The sequence below is a fragment of the Apteryx rowi genome, unplaced genomic scaffold (genome assembly GCF_003343035.1).
Source record: "Apteryx rowi isolate R43461 unplaced genomic scaffold, aptRow1 scaffold_881, whole genome shotgun sequence".
Taxonomy (NCBI): domain Eukaryota; kingdom Metazoa; phylum Chordata; class Aves; order Apterygiformes; family Apterygidae; genus Apteryx; species Apteryx rowi.
This window is the reverse complement of record NW_020451184.1, coordinates 249,218-266,658: the sequence shown is the minus strand read 5'-3', so window position 1 is coordinate 266,658 and position 17,441 is coordinate 249,218. Positions and strand designations below refer to the sequence as shown.

General features: G+C 43.6%; 1 protein-coding gene across 1 annotated transcript in view; it reads right to left on the bottom strand.

Moving 5' to 3' along the window:
• Positions 1 to 16,861: 16,861 nt before the first annotated feature.
• The window catches only part of RAPGEF5 (Rap guanine nucleotide exchange factor 5), a 137,629-nt gene continuing 137,049 nt past the window's right edge, over positions 16,862 to 17,441 (bottom strand). The window contains exon 27 of the mRNA XM_026090916.1: positions 16,862 to 17,152. Within this exon, the coding sequence (XP_025946701.1) occupies positions 17,034 to 17,152 (119 nt within the window). The 3' untranslated portion in view covers positions 16,862 to 17,033. The remainder of the gene's footprint in view (positions 17,153 to 17,441) is intronic.

The window sequence follows — 17,441 nt, the reverse complement described above, 5'->3', positions numbered from 1 at the left end:
GCTGGGAGAGGCGGCCGGGCAGGGTGGCAAGCAGGGCCGGGGTGCGAGCAGAGCCGCGGGAGGAGCCGCGCGGAGGCGAGGGCCCCGCGAAGGCGAGCGGTGAAGCAGCCACTTTCCTGGGTAACCCCGCAGCGTCTCCCTCGCCTCCCCAGCCCCATGGCCCAGTGCAGGGCAGCCACCGGCCATGGCGTCGGACCGGCCTGCCGCCTCGCCGGCCCCCTCGCGCCTGCCTGGCCATGCATGCCCGCCACCCAGCGTCCGCGGCCTCGGAGACCCCAAGCTGGCAGACACACCGTGCTATTACAACTATTAAATGCTAGGAAAATAGTGTTTTCTTCTCCATTTTCTTTCCACTTAATCCTCGTTGTACCTGGCACACTCAAGGGAGTGCAGGTCACAGAGGCAGAGGCAAAACCCAGCTAATTCCACCGGATGAGTGGAGAGACTCTCATTTAACCTTGGGAACAATGGAGCAATTTCTTCAAGAACTCCAATGTGTACAAATAGTTTTATTAAATAGTTTACATTTTAATTGTGTAAGCCTGACAGTTTTAGAAGGATTATGTAGCAGGTAAACAGAAAAAAAATCTGAACTAGCAGTGCCATAGTCAGCTGAGTTACACTGAAAAAAATCCTGAGTATATACGATGGAGACCAGAGCTTGAGTTGCTAATTTAGCCCACTTAAAAAAAAGGAAGTGCTGACTACCCTGGACAAAGTTGCACGCGCTGTGGTCTGAGCCTTATGATGGTGAAAGAAATTGTATTAACAGAGCAGAGCTTCCCCTACCGTTCAGATGCCTACTGAAGCTGTATGGTAGAAGAGCTGTGTTATGACAGGTGTGGACACAGAATTATACATAGTGCATTCCCATTATACAACCACTATATATTATAATTATATAATATATATAGTATAGTGTATATGTTATATAATACTATATGTTTTATATATCATATATTATATATTATGCATTTATATATTATACTAATATAATATATAAAAAAATATACAATGTACAATTATACAATATATATAATACAAATATATATGGGGTGCATTCACCCTGTCACATTCTGTAGGTAGCTGCTTAAGTACGAAACCCTTGGTTTAATCTCATGCTATCACATAACTACTGTGCAGAATGCAAAGGAATCTGGTTAATTTTCCACTCAGTCAGATCTCTTCATGTTCTTTGCAGTAACACAGCAAAGTTAAGGACTATCATGATGCCTTTTAGGAAAACAGAGGCCATAAAGGATCTATTTCAGGATGCAGTACTGCAGCTGAAGAGCTGATCTATAGTAAAGACACTGGGCTGAGGCTCACGGATGTAGCTGTTCAGCTGCTAACTCTGTGATATGCTCTAAGGGTGCTTTGAGACACATCAGCTAAGGCTCATGCAAATAAAAGGCTCAAATGCTTAAAAGTTAGGTCTTGAATCCAGAGCCTATGCTGGTTGTCACCTTGGCTTCCTATGCAGTGTGTTGGGAATGTCAGGCACTGCAGAATGGCAGCTCCAGAAAAATGTACACACTGACCAGTGAGTAAACCAGAATTAACTAGGAAGATACATCTCAAACACCGATCCTTTGGGTCTGAGGCAGGGCCATCACACACTTGCACTGTACTAAAGAGCCAGTGCCACTGCCATCACAAATTCCCATCAGCATCTTCAGAATCTAGTGGCCAGAGGAAGAAAACAGGAGACACAGGTTGTATTTCTTCCTCAGCAGGAAGGAGGTTAGAGTCATATCTCCCACCTCCTTGCAGCTTGCCTGGCTGAGAGGGGCCACTTCCCCTGCCACTTCCCTTGATGTCACATCACCATACAGAAAGCGACACAAGATCTGCTGAGCCAAGAAGGGCGAGAGCAATGAGCTTTGACTTTGTGGTCCAAGTGCCCAGGCACCAGCTGGGGCTGTGGAGTCCTGGAGTCTCGATCTTGAGTCCATGGGACTTCATGCATCTTAGATTGGAGTCACTGAATAAATACAAGAACAGCTCAGAGCACAGGGACCAAAACCCAGGCTCCCCTTGCCCCCTCCCACCACACAGCCAAATGCCTTTCTAGGATGCAGAGTCTGGCTCCCTCTTGTGCTCTGTTCTTTTAACAAATTAATCTAGTAAATAGTATACAGTGGAATAATTTTAACAGGTGGGTTAGAAATGCCTCTAGCCTAAGGCTGGGGCCCTCTTCTATGCTGTGAGCTTCAAATCATTCAGCTTAACTTGCTTAACCACTCATTTGGCTAAGCATGCTTTTGAATAGAAAGAAAGTCGAATAGGAAAGCGGAAAGGGCTTTAACATTTTCTTTTTTTTAACAGACTTCCCATTACTGCCAAGCTGCAGCTTGTGACCTGTTAATCTGGGATGCATTTGTGCAGCCCAGTGGTGAAGTCACCTCTGTAGCAGTCTGCTTCAGTCGTTGCATGAACAGCTCTCTGCCAACATATAGGTTAGAAATCTCCAAGTACACAAGCCTAATGATAAGACACGAAATTTCTACTGTTTTACAGAAGGTGTCATTGTCGCGCTGTTCTGTTTGACAAATTCCTCGCGCAAGTGTTCAGCAATAAAAGCAGTGAGTCACATCAGAAAATGAATCTTCTTTCTTTTCATTCAGCTACAATCTATGCTATATTAAGCTCAAGATTAAATGTTTCCTCTCACAGAATTTGATTATATTTACAGACAAACATTACAGGGTACTTCTCCACTTCTTTTCCTTCTAAAGAAGATTAATCAAGTGTGTGTAATCTCACAGAATGTAGCTTTAGCTTGTTGGTAATAACAGGAAATCTGCTTTAACCAGATGCCAATAAAAAGTGTGTTGGAATCAGTTTGACATTCATTATAGCATCTGTTATCAGCAGTCTTTTGCCATGTCCAACACCTCAATACTTGAGAGCGCTTTGATTGAGACATGCACCCTGGGAATACAAAGGCTCCTGAGAACACACATGGTCACATGAATGTGTCTAGCAACCATCAGGAACATGCTGGCTATCCCTATTCAGAGATGTCAAACCAGTTACTCACAAATACCCCAAGTATCATTCCTCTCTGAAGAATGCCCTACCTCTGGATTACAGAATTTGAGCAGGGAAAATGTTAACTTATAAAAATTATGAGAGCAGTTGCTGAGTTGCCTTGGATGCCAAATGCTCATGTCCTACTATAACTGGTTTAACCGTCATGGCCCAAAGTCATCCCTGCCACCAGCGTTGCTATGGTGATATTTGTTCCAGCACTTTTGTTTCAGGCAAACTAAGACTTTGAGGATGCCATTTCCCCAGATCAAATTCTGCCATAGGTGCTTGCCTCACCACACACACAAATGATTTTGACTCTCCATGTGCTTTCAGCAAAGCAACTGAGAAGCCAAGACATAGAAACAAGAACAGAAAGAGGTGAAGACCACCTTCCCTGGAGAGAAATGGGTCATTTAATACCAAATCCTTGGTACTGACTGGAGAAAGAAAAAAGCTTGTTCAAGTTGCCTGCCAGAACTAAGATCACTCTTTGCTCATTTGCACCCAAATTAGGGAAATAGTAGACATTGATCCACATAGTTTTCAGACGTGGAACATATCCAGGCTATTTCCAGGATCAGAGGTGTGCATCTATACTTTCTGAGAGCCTTATCATGTGGCTCTCCATATGAGAGTGGGCTGAGTAATAAAAGACGATCATCCATTTTTGGAACTACTTTGACTAGGTGAGAGCAGCTGAAATGCATTTCCAGTTCCCAGCTAGTGGGAAACTTCAGCATCAAAATAGAAAGTCCTCGCTTAAGCACAGTAGCCCCTAGATGGCACTGTAAGATTCCTCTTCCACTCATCAACATTGAAAGCTGATTTAGAGGGGATTTTTTCCCTGCTTTTTACACAAAAGAGTGGGGGAAAAAAGTTACCCAAACGTCAGTTCATATTACTTCAGCTCACTTCCATGGTTTATTCTTGAAATCAAGGCAGGAAACTCGATCTGATTCCCTCCCAAATTACTCCAACTAGAAATATCTTTTTATTGATTAAAAGCCAATCCAATATGTCTCTGCAGTTAAATACACTCGTCCTATTTGTGTAATAGCAGTTCTGCCTCACATTGGTGGCCATTCTGTTATACTCAAGTTGTCTTGCCTTGCTACACAATATTTAGGAAGTCTGTGGCTCCTTACTTTTGGGAAACCTAAATCACTTTGCTCTACACTCCTTAAGTGAGCTTCAGAAAAGATGCTGTAAGGTAGGCAAGCGTTGGTCTTTACAATGAAAAATATCCAGAACAGAGATAAGACTGATACTGAACTTCTGCTTCCCTGAGCTGCTGTCCTCTCCATACTACAGCTGAGGAAAAAACAAACAAGCAAGCAAGCAAAACAGTAAGTATCTTAAATGCTGCTGATGTTTTGTTGGTAGTAATCAGTTAGGAACTGGACAGCAATAACATTAGGATACCAATGTCATGTACAGACCTCACAAATTATGTCTCCTGCATAAGACACTAAGAGACAATTCAGTCTTTTTGCACACTGTGCAAGACAGAAAAAAGGCAGGAGGAAAGGACCACTATGAGGAACCAAGGGACATCAGTGGAAATGCCCTGCCTGCAGTAACACAAGCATGTGGTCAAAGCAGGAACTAGATTATGACCCCAGACCAATGCCTTGCTAACACCACCAGACATTAAATGACCAAGAGAAAAAGCAAGGTGTACTAACGGTACTTTGCTCAAATGTTGATTCCACATGATGATTCCTATAACCCACAAAATTTCCACCAGGCAAGTGCAATGCATCATTGTCCAAGAGCTGGCTTCCCGACAGTGGCAGAGCACTGAGGGGCTGAGGAGCGGTGCTGCGCCCTTCGCGGAGGCCATCTGATTCAGCTCTCCTCTGAGTTCCTTCACAGGCATATAATTATTTCTGAGGCTTTCACTCCTCTTTCAGACTTGGTTGAAAGCATCCAAAGTACCTAGAAAGCTAATGAGGGACAAGACAGGGCAATCAAATGAGCCACTTTTCTTTAGAAATGAGGTTAAAAATGCTGCTTCTTTCCCCTCAATTTTATCAGCAGCAAATTCTTGCTCCCACAAGTACTGCCTTATACTCCAGATGTGATTGTTGGCATAAAGGAGAACAAAGCTCAAAAGTAGAATTTGGTCTCATAGTTCCCTCTTCTGCCTGTCAACTGATGGTACAATAATGTACACAAGGCAGGACATGATTTTAGAGGTACAGTTACCTGTTTATTTGGTCACTGTATGCTCTCACTGGCATTGAACATGAGATCTGGCAAGTTAGGAATACTAAAAGTATTCCAAAGTAGCCCCCATTTTTCAATGAAGAGGTTTATAGCAAAAAAATAAAACCAATAAAGCAAATACTAATAAGGCCAAAACCAGTAAGAGCTGGTTACTATTCTGGCAGAGTAGGAGACTAAGGGAATAAACTATTACTAATGGCAGGCCATTGAGAAAGATGTCAAAGGGCAGACTGGGGACATTCCTACCTGTAGCAGGTGAGGAGGCCCCCGCAAGAGAAGTGGCCCCTGGAAAGAGGGGGATCCTTGTCTGCTGAGGCAGATCACTCTGAGGAGCCTGAGAAAGGTGCTCCACCCTTCTCCAGCTCCCAAAATGTTCCCCTCCATATCTGTGGCTGTGGATGGGTTTATCCATTCCTGTGCATGTCACTTTATTCCCACTCATAAAATAATTTCAGTTTCCAGAGGCTCTTTGTGAAGTACATTTCTTGAGCAATAGATTCATTCAGAACATTGGCCAGCCACAAGAAATGGGAGTGGGCTTCAGAGAAAGAGTAGCCATTGAAAGTTCACCGACTGGGCCAGACACTATGGTTGAGAAGGGAGTTTCTAATCCAGAGGGGAAGATTTTCCAAGTCATGCCAGTTTCCTTAAAAGAAAGAATTAAAAGCCTCAAAGTGCACAGTGTAAACAGCCAGTGCAAGTAACACCACAAGACCCAGCGTCTGTGCTAAGCAGAAAATTGAACAATTGTCTGGAGACAGCGAGGCCATGCACTGCCAGCCAGGGAGGAACAGTGACTAATGCACCGTGCTTGGCTGTACTCAGACTTGCATTTGTCTTTGCTGTACTCTCGCCTGTTTTTCTTTCATTGACTTTTGTTCGCTTTATAATTGGTTTAGTGAGAGGGCATGAGAGAAGCGCCAATGGTCTGGAAATGCTCGAGGCTGGGTGAAAAGCAATCTGGAATATATCCCTAGCTCTGTGCAACCTTGGCCAAGTCTCTTTTGCTCGCTGTTTCTTAAGTTTCTTCATCTGTGAAACAGGGATAGTAACTTCTCTCTGTATGGTGGTGAGTGAGAGAATTTAAGTAGTTAGTATGTTTAATGTGCTTTCAGATCCCTATAAGTGCCACTAAGTGAACAAGCTTTATTGACATTTCTTTTAGTTGCTGTTCATAAGCACCCCTCCTCATGAGTCCAGGGATGAGCAAATGTTAGCGGTCCCTGATATCACCCCATCCTGATCAGCGACTATCGCTGTGACCATAGTCACCATATCACAGTGAGTAGTCCCTGGGGAGATCCCCTAATGAGCTGCATTCATTAGACCCAGTGGCAGGATAAATTATAATTTGCAAGTTGTGTGTATCTGAAATATGAGGTTTATTAGGTGGGAGAGGTTTGCCTTGGATAGGAACATTTCCCAGGTTAGTGATCTGGCTTAGAGTGCAGCCTCAGAAGCAGTTGCATCAACGCAGCACTGGGAATGACTGATCGGGGGTCTTCCTAATTCCAGCTCACTGCTGAAACCAATTTGTCATTAAGGTATTTCCTAATGTACTGCATTAGCTGTTTGGAGCTTTTTGCTGAGTTTTCACAATTTATCAAACAGTTACAGCTTAAGCAAATATTCGACTTCGGTTTTGGATGCTACTTCATAACTATATGGTATGAATGTAAAGAATTCACTTTAAAGAATTCATAGTCCTCCTACCTACCCAAGTTACACAAAAAATCTGATTAGTTTTGACTTTCCTAAAGTCTCTAGGACCTGCAGCTGTCACTGGCCAATTAGGAGAAATGCTCAGCCTTTCTGAATTTTACTCACTGGATTATAAACTAGCATATTATAAAACAACTGACTCCCAAATGTGCCACTAGCTAGTATATTTAGAGCTTATATATTTGAAGCTGCTGCAGCAGCTTCTCTGTGACACCATATGGCAGCTACAGCTGGCTGGCCCCATCTGCAGTCTGTCTTTTACGCAGCTGTGTATGCAGGGGTCCTGCAGAAGCAGGGAATTCAGGGCCCAGGGTAAAGAGGATGTGACCCACCCCAGCACAGGGAGCACAGGCTGGCTCCAGGGCACCTTCTCCAGCTGCAGCACAGTGCCCTGGGCCCACGCTGTGGTATGCAGCCCAGCACACCAGCACAACCTTGCTTCACGCCCTGAGGACAACGACACCTGACAGATTCGAAATCAGGAGCAACCTGATTCCATTTCATAGTGCAATTCATTTGTGACAGGCTACTGTTTGGAATCGGAGCCAGCACTGTTATACAAAATAGTTTAAGTGACACAGTTCCTCTCCTTTTCAAAGGTCGGATGAACAAGTGTGAACTGTCACAAAGGCTGCAAGGAACACACCTTCCAGAGAAAAGCCATTCCTCGGGGTCACGAAACTGCTACTTTGATTAGACACTCGATTCAGCATCATGCCATTAACTCAGCAGGCAGGGGATTTGCTTTCTTTTTTTAGCCTTGCTCAGACAACTCTGCTGCATTGAGTATGAGCAAATGCTCATACTGCAGCACACAGCCTCGGCTGAGACACTGTTCCTGGATGGCTACTGACATATCAGAAGGCAACCGTCCTTGTCCCCATTAGCCTCCATTCTAAGTGAATTTGCACTTTCATCATAAAACCTGAAAACCAGATCCATGGGGAAATGTGCACAAAAAGGCTGAACAGATAATCCCATCAGTCCACTTAAATGGGAATCCGAGTAAAAAAAATCTAATAAACTCGGGTCACTGGACCACACAGACTACAGAGGAGCCTTTCACTGCTGTATCATTCCTTGTAGTCCCTCGAGGTTGCACAGGCAGTTTTGATGCAATAAACCAGCACTCCACGCACATGGTTTCACCACTAGATGTCAATGGTACCTGAGCTTATAAAAGGAAAGGTATTGGTAAGAACAACTGAGCTGCTGGAAAAGTTTGTTCTAGCCAGCAGCAGCTTTTGCTGGAAACAACCTTAGTCAACAGGCAATTCCCCTCGCTTGGTCAAAATAGTGATGTGCTCCTTGTAGGGATGCTCCCCACAAGAATCCTGCCTGTCTTTTAATAAAACACTGAACTGGCAATTTCTTGTCTAGTTCTTTCCAGGAGATGATACCTATCTTTGCCATGTTACTATCACTCAAGATCCTCTAAAAACCTTACCATTTAACCAAAGTCTGTTCTCATTTGCACTTGTATAAATTCAGATCAAGTCCACTGGAATCTCTCAGATTAATCTGAGGATTAATAGAAATGAGCAAAAAGCATGGAATTAAATTTGATTAGTTAAACTACATCATACTCTTGTGTAGAAACTCTTATTTACAACTAAAGTGAATTACTTAAAATGAGGTAAACCTCATCAAATAAATACTAAACAAGTGTGTCTACACAGGGGTTTGACATAGTTTAATTGATCCACTTAAAAACAAATTCACATTAACTTTCTCAAATGCTTCTGTGAAGACAAGTTCCACAGTCCTCTCTTAAACTGTAAGGCCAGGACTATAACCGCTTATTACAGGCAGTGTGGCTTCTATAGAGTATTAGAAAATATGGATGTGCAACTGCTGTCCCTGAGTTTTGAACAACCCCCATAACTTTTCTGCAGATTTGTCATGAGGTTTGCACATTATTTCTTCCTAACAGTTCTCTCCCAGGCTGCTATTTTGGAGTTGTTCAAACCACTCCCTGTCACATCCTATTCCTCTCTAGCAGCTCCTACCATCACATGGGCTTCTATTTGGACTTTCACGCTGGCCTCTAACAAACAGTGTAACCTGAAGCTAGTGAGACTAGGTAGCCATAGCCTTGAGTCAAGGTTGATGCTTGTGGCATCAGCCAAAACACAGTTATTGTCCCTGGGAGCATGATGAGGCACCCAACATCTGGCAGCTCTGCCTGGTCCTCCTCTGGAGCTGCACCATGAAAGGAGGTGTTGACCTTGTATTAAGACTGACATCAGCAGCAAATAAAGCAGTTTGCAGTTATTTGCTGCCTTAGGGTGTATGAAACTGGATTCAATAAGTACATTCAGTTTTGTAGTGTAGCCAAGGACTCAATAGGAAAACTGGCATTTGCATCCAGAGTTTTTAAAACTCAACCGAAATCAATAGAAAGGCAACTTAACTATACACAGTCTTTTTGAAAGAAAGGGGAGAGACATGTTACAATAGCAGATGGGTTTGTTTTGATGAAAATTTTCCAAGCTGCTTGACATAACTTGAAAAATTCAAACACTGGAAGTGTTTGCACTTGCAAAGGATTTATGGCTTAAGGATGGTCACCTGGAGCTACTGAGCTGAATTCCTCAGGGGAAGTTTGTACCACAGAGTAATTGCCCAACACCAGGCACATTTGGTTGGAGGGCAGCCAGTGCAGGAATCCGGCCCACACAGATTCAGTAACAGTTTATTGATTTATCAAGCAATACAAGTGTTCTCCTAGCATAAAAGAAGAATGAAAGCTCTCAAGTATTTGTCAAAAGCCAGTATAACTTAGCAGGGAAGTGCTTGATCTGGGGTTTGCTCCCCCATTCTTTGTCATTTCTAGGGCTGAATCATCCCTATTTACATTTTCTGGTGAATTCCTGTGCAGCAAAGCACAGCTGTCTGTAGTGCGGCGTGTTTCATATCATCTGTCACAGCTGGTGCTCCCTCTCCCAAGGGCCAGTTCCCACCAGGTTAAAGGGGCAAGTTCTGTCGCTGTCAGTTCTCCATGCTCAGTAATGCTCCCATCTAACCCACTTCCCTGGGGAGGCAGCTCCACACTCCAGCAGGGCTCCGTGGCAGGATATGTCATTGTTTGCAGTGCCATTTACTTTCTTATGCCTAATTACTGCAGCTTACAAAGAGGCTGTTTGTCATCACTAACCTTTTTATTTTTTTTCAAATAAGGTTTTATCTGGAGCACTAGCAGGCACTCTGAACTACCTCTTCCTGCCACAGTGGACAGAAAAGGACTTGTATTGCTGACAGAGCAACAGCAGGGGACCAAGAGTAACAAACCAAGCTGCTCAGGTTTTAGAAGCACAGACAACTTTCTGCAAGACTTCAGGTATGAGACAAAAAGAAAACCCGTTCCAAAGACCGTATAATCTAAAACGTGTCTCCTTACAAAGGCCATCATCTAAGATTTAACTATTCATGGGAGGTTACCATAGTAACTGTTCTTCAGTGTGGTTTAGCTCATCTGGCTCTGCCCAAAGATATCTTGCTTATTTTGCTTCTCTAAGCTTCCACCACTGAATCCACACTTTTATACTAAAGAAGGTAAAGAAAGCTTGGTTTTGCTACTAAACTTCTGTTCTAAACTACGCTAATTAACTGTGTCTTAGCACCTCCAGCACTGCTTTCGCTCTTTACTACAGAGATGGTAGCTGAAACTTCACTGAGAGGAAATTAGGACAGCAGGACCATGCTGAGCACTAAAGCCAGCCCACAGTAGGAATCAGTCCTATTGACACCCAAAAGCAGCACTATCCACTTCTCCCTAAAGGGCAGCAACTGAAGCAGTCAAATATACTGGTACATTGAGTCAGATCCATGTGGAGAACACAAAGCTTCCTCCTAGCCTGCTGGATTTGTGGGATCTCCTGAATGGCTCTTCTCTCTCCTGCCCACAAAATGAAAGTTTTCCTGGGTCTTACCTGCCCAGTTTCTCCATGACTGTTGCCTTTTCTCATCAGGGAGGTAGGGACAAGGATTGTTTCCACCCTGAGGATTCCCCCTGAAAAAGTGGCTGTGGAAAGGGTCAGCAGCACCCTTCAGAACAAAGGGAGCCTTCTAAGGCTATCAAGATGACGCCCCTTTCCCTCCTTCAGTAGTCTGCCTGGGATGGGAGAGGAATGAAAAAAAAAATGCTCAAGCCCAGCCAGCTTCCAAAATGCATAAATTTGCAAGGAGCCTGAGATGATCTGTGCAAAGATCCTGATGCCTAATACATAAGTGGTAGTACAGACCTCAGAGCAGGACACCCAGCTGAAACGGCTTACCAGAAACACCCTTCAATGGTACTGTGCAATGGGCTGTGAAAATTAAGAGAAAGTGTATATGCTGTTGCATTGCCATTCCCTGACCTTTGAAAGGCTAATTCCCATGGTCACTTTTGCTAGGCTTTCTGGACTTTTACAAGAGTTTTATGAAACCCAGTGACCTTCTTCCAGACAGGAGGGAATGTGGAGAACACTTTTTGCCTTACTTCAGAGATTGTTTATTGGGCCTTCCTCTGCAAGTTTTCTCAGCTCTCCAGACTTTATATTAACTGAACTGGATGGTTCCCTTAACTCTGATACAATAACAGGTGTTTCACCGTATTATTGTAGCTATTCATGTGACAGGCTGTCATATTACTCTCCAGTGTGAAATGGGAGTCACTGTAGGAGGTATAGAGGTAGAGAGTGATTGGAGCCAGAGGGAGGAAGACTGAAGTTTAAACTCCTCCTTAGGATTTTGCTATCTGTGTAACTCACTTGCCTCCTCCACGGCAGAAGAGAGCAGTGCTCCACCGTGATGAACTCTGCATGGGTGAAGGCCTGCTGAGATGTGAAACAGAGCAAATATTCAGGAGATCTGTTTTTCTTAACCACTTCAGTTAAAATGCACAGAGTGCTTGAACAGCTTAAATTGTAGGTCTTTTTGCCAATAAAATTTTCTGTTTGACAGGGATGAGAGAGTCCTTGTTCAAATAGTTCAAGCAAGAGGATCTGAAGGGACAATATCTGGAGATGAGCTAATGAGTACAGCAGCCTCTTCTTATGGCTCTTCCAGCACAGCTGGAGCTGTAAGAAGGCTATCTTCAGCCCTACCCACATGTTCCCTTTTGCAAACACTCTTAAAGCATCATCACTGTAGTTGCCTATGACAACCTCCTTCAGCAAGGCCAACAGGATGGAAGGAGAGGCCTTCAGTGCAAAGTGCTCACAGTGCATCCATAGACAGTTTGGATCCAGCTGACTCTAACTGCACCAGGCTAGAAAATGCTCTCCAGGTCTCCTTCTGAGCTAAACCATGGGGAGCAATGATCTCCAAAGAAGGGACAGTGATGAACAGCTGGGAGTGTAAAGTCTTTGGCCTGCACATCTGGATCTGCAAAAGGCTGCCTGGCTGTGGCAGAAAGTATGTTTAAATATTAGTATAACTACCTCACCAATTTGGGCTTGTACTGGTTTAATTATTTCAGTGAAAATTCACCCTACTCAAATAATTACACTGGCACAAACACCTTGTGGATCAGGCTTGAGACTATTTAAGGCCTAAGAGGCACTTAGAGGATTAAATAGTTCCTGTTTGTCAAGCACCTTGAACAGGCGTCATGCCCTAAGTACCAAGTGTTAGAGAAATAGCCAGGTTTGGGCTGTGGAGGGTTGCAAGTAGGAAGGGTGGAAGGACAGGGCAAGCTTCAGCTCTCTTACGCAGCACCTGGCCCATCATTGGCTCTGCGTTCCCTGCTGCAGAGCACCTGAGAGGAGGGAGAGGATGCAAGGCCAGTAGGACCACCCTGTGCCAGAGAAGAGCGCTTGCTCTTCTCACCAAGAGGATCATGTCCTGCTACTCGGACTCCAGGAGATCTGAAGACACCCTTCCCCTCTCCCATGGGGGCTTATTGTGGTGGCTCCATGACCCTCTTAAGACTGCACCGTGATGACAAAGCATGACTGAGGGCCCTGTTAACATCATCTCTGCTTTTGACTCTGTCTGGAATGTATGTTGGTACGAGCAAATCCCACCAAGCAGAGATGGGCAAGCGGCTCTGAAGGGGAACAGGCTCCTGAGGCTCTAATCAGGCACCTGCTGGCTGCACCCACCTTGCAAACAGTGCAAGTTTGGCAGAATTGAATGACTGGAAGTACAAGCATAAAATATTCCAATTAGGAACAATAACTATTGGTGATAGGCATGAAGGCACAGAGCTCAAAGTTCATTAAGGTAGTTTTTATATTTTGAAAAGCAATATTAAAAAACACTGGAAAATGCAAGATAAATGTAACAGTTGCTTCTACAAGTTTTAACCTTGTATTGCTTGGCCATTTTGACATATAAATTATTGCTTACTAGCTCTCATAAATACACAACACAGTAATATGTACAGGGGCAGACAAGCATGAAATATGAAAAAGAAAACATTGGCAACATTGATTCTGGTAAATCAGACTATTTCATACATACTAGGTCTCATAATGGTGGATAACTACTAGCTGTAGTCCCTGAGAACTTAGGTAAATACCTTGATTTGGGGTTTTCTATTTTATTACTGTTAATGCAAGATGACAGCATTATGGCACTCAGAGAGAACATAACAGGCAGCTGTCCTTACCTCAGCTCATTGACTTCATCCCAGTATTTCTTAACAGTGTAATAAGATGACAATAAATAGGCTATGCAAATAAATATTTCTCTGCTAAAATGTTTAGTATTTACAGCTTTCTTTGTAATTTTACAGCAGCATATGTCTTTTTTGTTTCTAGTAACACTTTTTGCCACTGTCATGCAAATGGAATTTAGTACTATCTGAGATGGGGCTGGAATCAAAAGGATATGTCATAGAAGCATCTAAATTAGATGCAGCAAAATCCCACATCAAAAAGCTATAGAGTGACCCAACTTTTTACTTTGTTTTGTCTTATTACTCCTCCTAGCTACTCAAGGAAACATGCAGAAAATATAACCCCAGGTGTGATTGTGGTAGACTGAACTTAAGAGATTCATGGGTTTTATCCTATGTAACGTAATTGTGCTATTGGGGAGGTAAGTATGATTAAAAACCACAATACTGCCAGTTCTTGAACATGGGAGAGGTCATATAGTGTTCCCCTCTCTTTCACAGGGTTTATTTCTAACTCTCCTCCCAAACACCACACCTTCAAACTGCTTGCCAGTCTGAAGTCCAGCTCTGCAATACCAGCTGTCAAACAAAGGCTCCAATGGGCCTTTATTTGTTAGACACAAGAACTACAGGTTCAGGCTATTTGCCTTTCTATTACGGTTAGAGTTAAAAGATCCATATTCTCAGTGTGAAATCGATGCACCAAAGTTGGCCCCTCAGACCTGAAAGTTGTATCCAAATAAGAAAGGCCACTATGAAAACTGGTTTGTAATGTTTTAAACAATAGTCCAATTAGCCAGAACACAGATTACAGAGTTAATGTTGGCTTTGTGCCTTCAAACTAATTATGCCAGCTGCAATGGATAGACAATACCTGATCTAGCATAAAGTTACAGTGCTGTAGATAGCTGATACCTAGTCTGGCTCGAAGCCTCCTGGAATGAAGTTGGCCCATCAACATACTTCAGACCAGTTTGAACTGGCAGAGTGAGGAGCCCTCAAGCTGGCTTTAGCATACTTTCAAATCAAAGCCTGAGCATAGAGTCTTTTTTCTTTTCTTCTTCTTTCCCCTCTTCTTTCACTTCCTCGTCTTTTATTCTTTTCTGGCACCACTGCTGCTTCACCAGCCGTAACTAACAAAACTATTACAGAGCCAAGAGTGCAGGGAACTGATAGTCAAGCCCACTTTCTCACACTGAAAACCTTCTTATGCTCTCTTCCCCACAGATTTCAACAGAACAACCTCCTGTTGTGGTGACAAGTGGGGATGGCACCAGGCTTGCCCTGCAATTCTGTGAACAGCTCCTTTGCTTGCTCTGCTCGATTCTCCTGTGTATGTTGCGTGAGCTACTGATAAAACTCAGTAAACTGTTCATATATAGGGAAGCAACATGCTTGGCATAAACATTCACTGAATTCAAAGTGCTGCAGTTACAAGGTTATATGAAGCTGTGTACGCTCACACTCGCGGCTCTATCCTGTGAGAAAGCTCAAGCTGTGGAATAAAGTGTTATTCCATAAGAACCAAAGCACAGAGTCAGGTCTACATGCAGGCTCCTGAAAATTATGCCGCAATAGAAGGATTTCACAAGGGGGAGCTCAAGGACCAGCAAACAACCCCAGCAATGCAAGGGATTCAGAGAGCACTGTAGCCAGAGGAAGAACTGCAACAAAACAAGAAACAAACACTATTTGTGGTTTGTGTTTTTACACTGCAAAAAGGAGTCCACTCCGGCTAGTATCCTGATCTGAACAGTTTTGGTCTGTTTGCACAAAAGGAGTTATTTACAATATGTGCAGTCACATCTACAGAAGAACATAGGAAATTTTTACTCCATGGCCAGCAAGAGTTTTTTTTTTTTTCTTTTTACTGGGTAAAAAGAAGATTTTTTTTCTAAAAAAAAATCATATAGTATTTGATAATAACAAAGTACAAGCAAATACATTTCTGAAACATTTGTTTCCTTTACAATAGACCTATACAATATTTCACAGACTGGAAAACTGAATGCATCCTACAGATTCCCCCACAGACTACTTGTTAAAGCTGCTTTTCTTAAATCCCCTTAAACCAGAGTTCACACAATGATGAAAGAGCATGCTACTTCAGGGGGCCCACATTTCAGTAAAGGAGCGATTTTCTTGGAAGTCTTCCTGATGTGGAAGACATACAACAGACATAGGCAAGTGAGGCAGCATATCCTCCCTGCTCTGCAAAGGGACTGTTACTGTATGTCGGTGCACAACCACATGCTAGACAGAGGAGCACACTGCACATAGCCCATGGTATGCACTAGATTATTTCAGGGCAACTCCTTAGCACTGAATACCAGAGCTAAGATGAAGCAGTACTTAGACATAGGTCAATCGTAGGCAGGACTTTAGAAATGCTCGCTCAGAACATGCCCCTAAGTACTACTTTTAGCTTCATGAAAATTGGCTGGGGGAGGGGTGAGAGGGGGACAGAAGTACTAAAGGGACCATAATGCTGACAGCCTGGTGTATATGTGAGTAATTACACTGGTACCCTGCAAGGTGCACCCACTTGTTCTGTAAGAACTAGAAGCGTGTGCACGTTAGAGTATTTCCAGGAGGTTAGTTAGGTACATAGGAAACCTAGGCATTGCCCCTGAATAGACACGAGGAGGCCATAATCCAAGCACAAAACAGCTCCTGCTATAATAATTTACAGCATGTTAACTGCAGGAGCTAGTACTAAATCTGAGATAACTGAAAAGGGAGAAAATACGAGTTTTAGTACACAAACAATCGTGTCCATAAACTGCAACAAAAGTGGATTAGCTCTGATAATGTGTTTTATAAAGCAAACTCTTAAGGGACCATAACAGCATGAACTGTTCGCTTCTGACCTCCAAATTATGACACACTGGTGAGTCTCATATGGTGCACTGTCTTTTCATATTCCCATTCTTGGCTGTCTGCACTTATCTCAGGTAAGATATTCCGGTGGACTCAGGAAAGCTGCATGGATTGCACAGTATTTTTGGCAACAAAACTTTGGCAGCCTTGAATTAGTGAGGTACGTACTGTGGTGAACTGCGAATCTCCTTGTTGCATGTTGCTTGCTGAAATGTTTTGCAGCTGTGACATGATGCTTCCTTTCACTCTAATACTGTCAGAATCTGCATTGAAAGCTACACTGGACCAAACAATATTTTCACAGAGACCAAGCTCCTGAGCTCAAAGGCGGCTGCTCTGCTCCCTCCTGTTGTGGTGACAAGTGGGGATGGCACCAGGCTTGCCCTGCAATTCTGTGAACAGCTCCTTTGCTTGCTCTGCTCGATTCTCCTGTGTATGTTGCGTGAGCTACTGATAAAACTCAGTAAACTGTTCATATATAGGGAAGCAACATGCTTGGCATAAACATTCACTGAATTCAAAGTGCTGCAGTTACAAGGTTATATGAAGCTGTGTACGCTCACACTCGCGGCTCTATCCTGTGAGAAAGCTCAAACAGAGCTTGCTGGTTGTCGATGACATGCAGGTGATGGACGTATGGCTTCAGTTCATGATGCTCTTTTGAAGGAACTTCATTGCCTGCAAGAGAGGAGACAGCGGATGAGCCAGCCATGCCTTGCCTGCTTCATGGTTCTGTGCGTTGGCATCGCATCTCGAAGCCCCAGGTGTGCCAATGTGTCCAGTACCGCATATTCACAAAAAAGACTGCCAGTGAGCGAAAGGACGTGCTATTTAAGTACAATACCTGAGGTAACAGCTAGAAACAGAAAAAAGGGAGAACAAAGCAAGGAGGAGGCGATGCTGGTCTGCAGGCATAGCAGCAGCCTGCGTGCATGAATGCAGAGGAGGAGAGGCAAGTGGGTGGCAA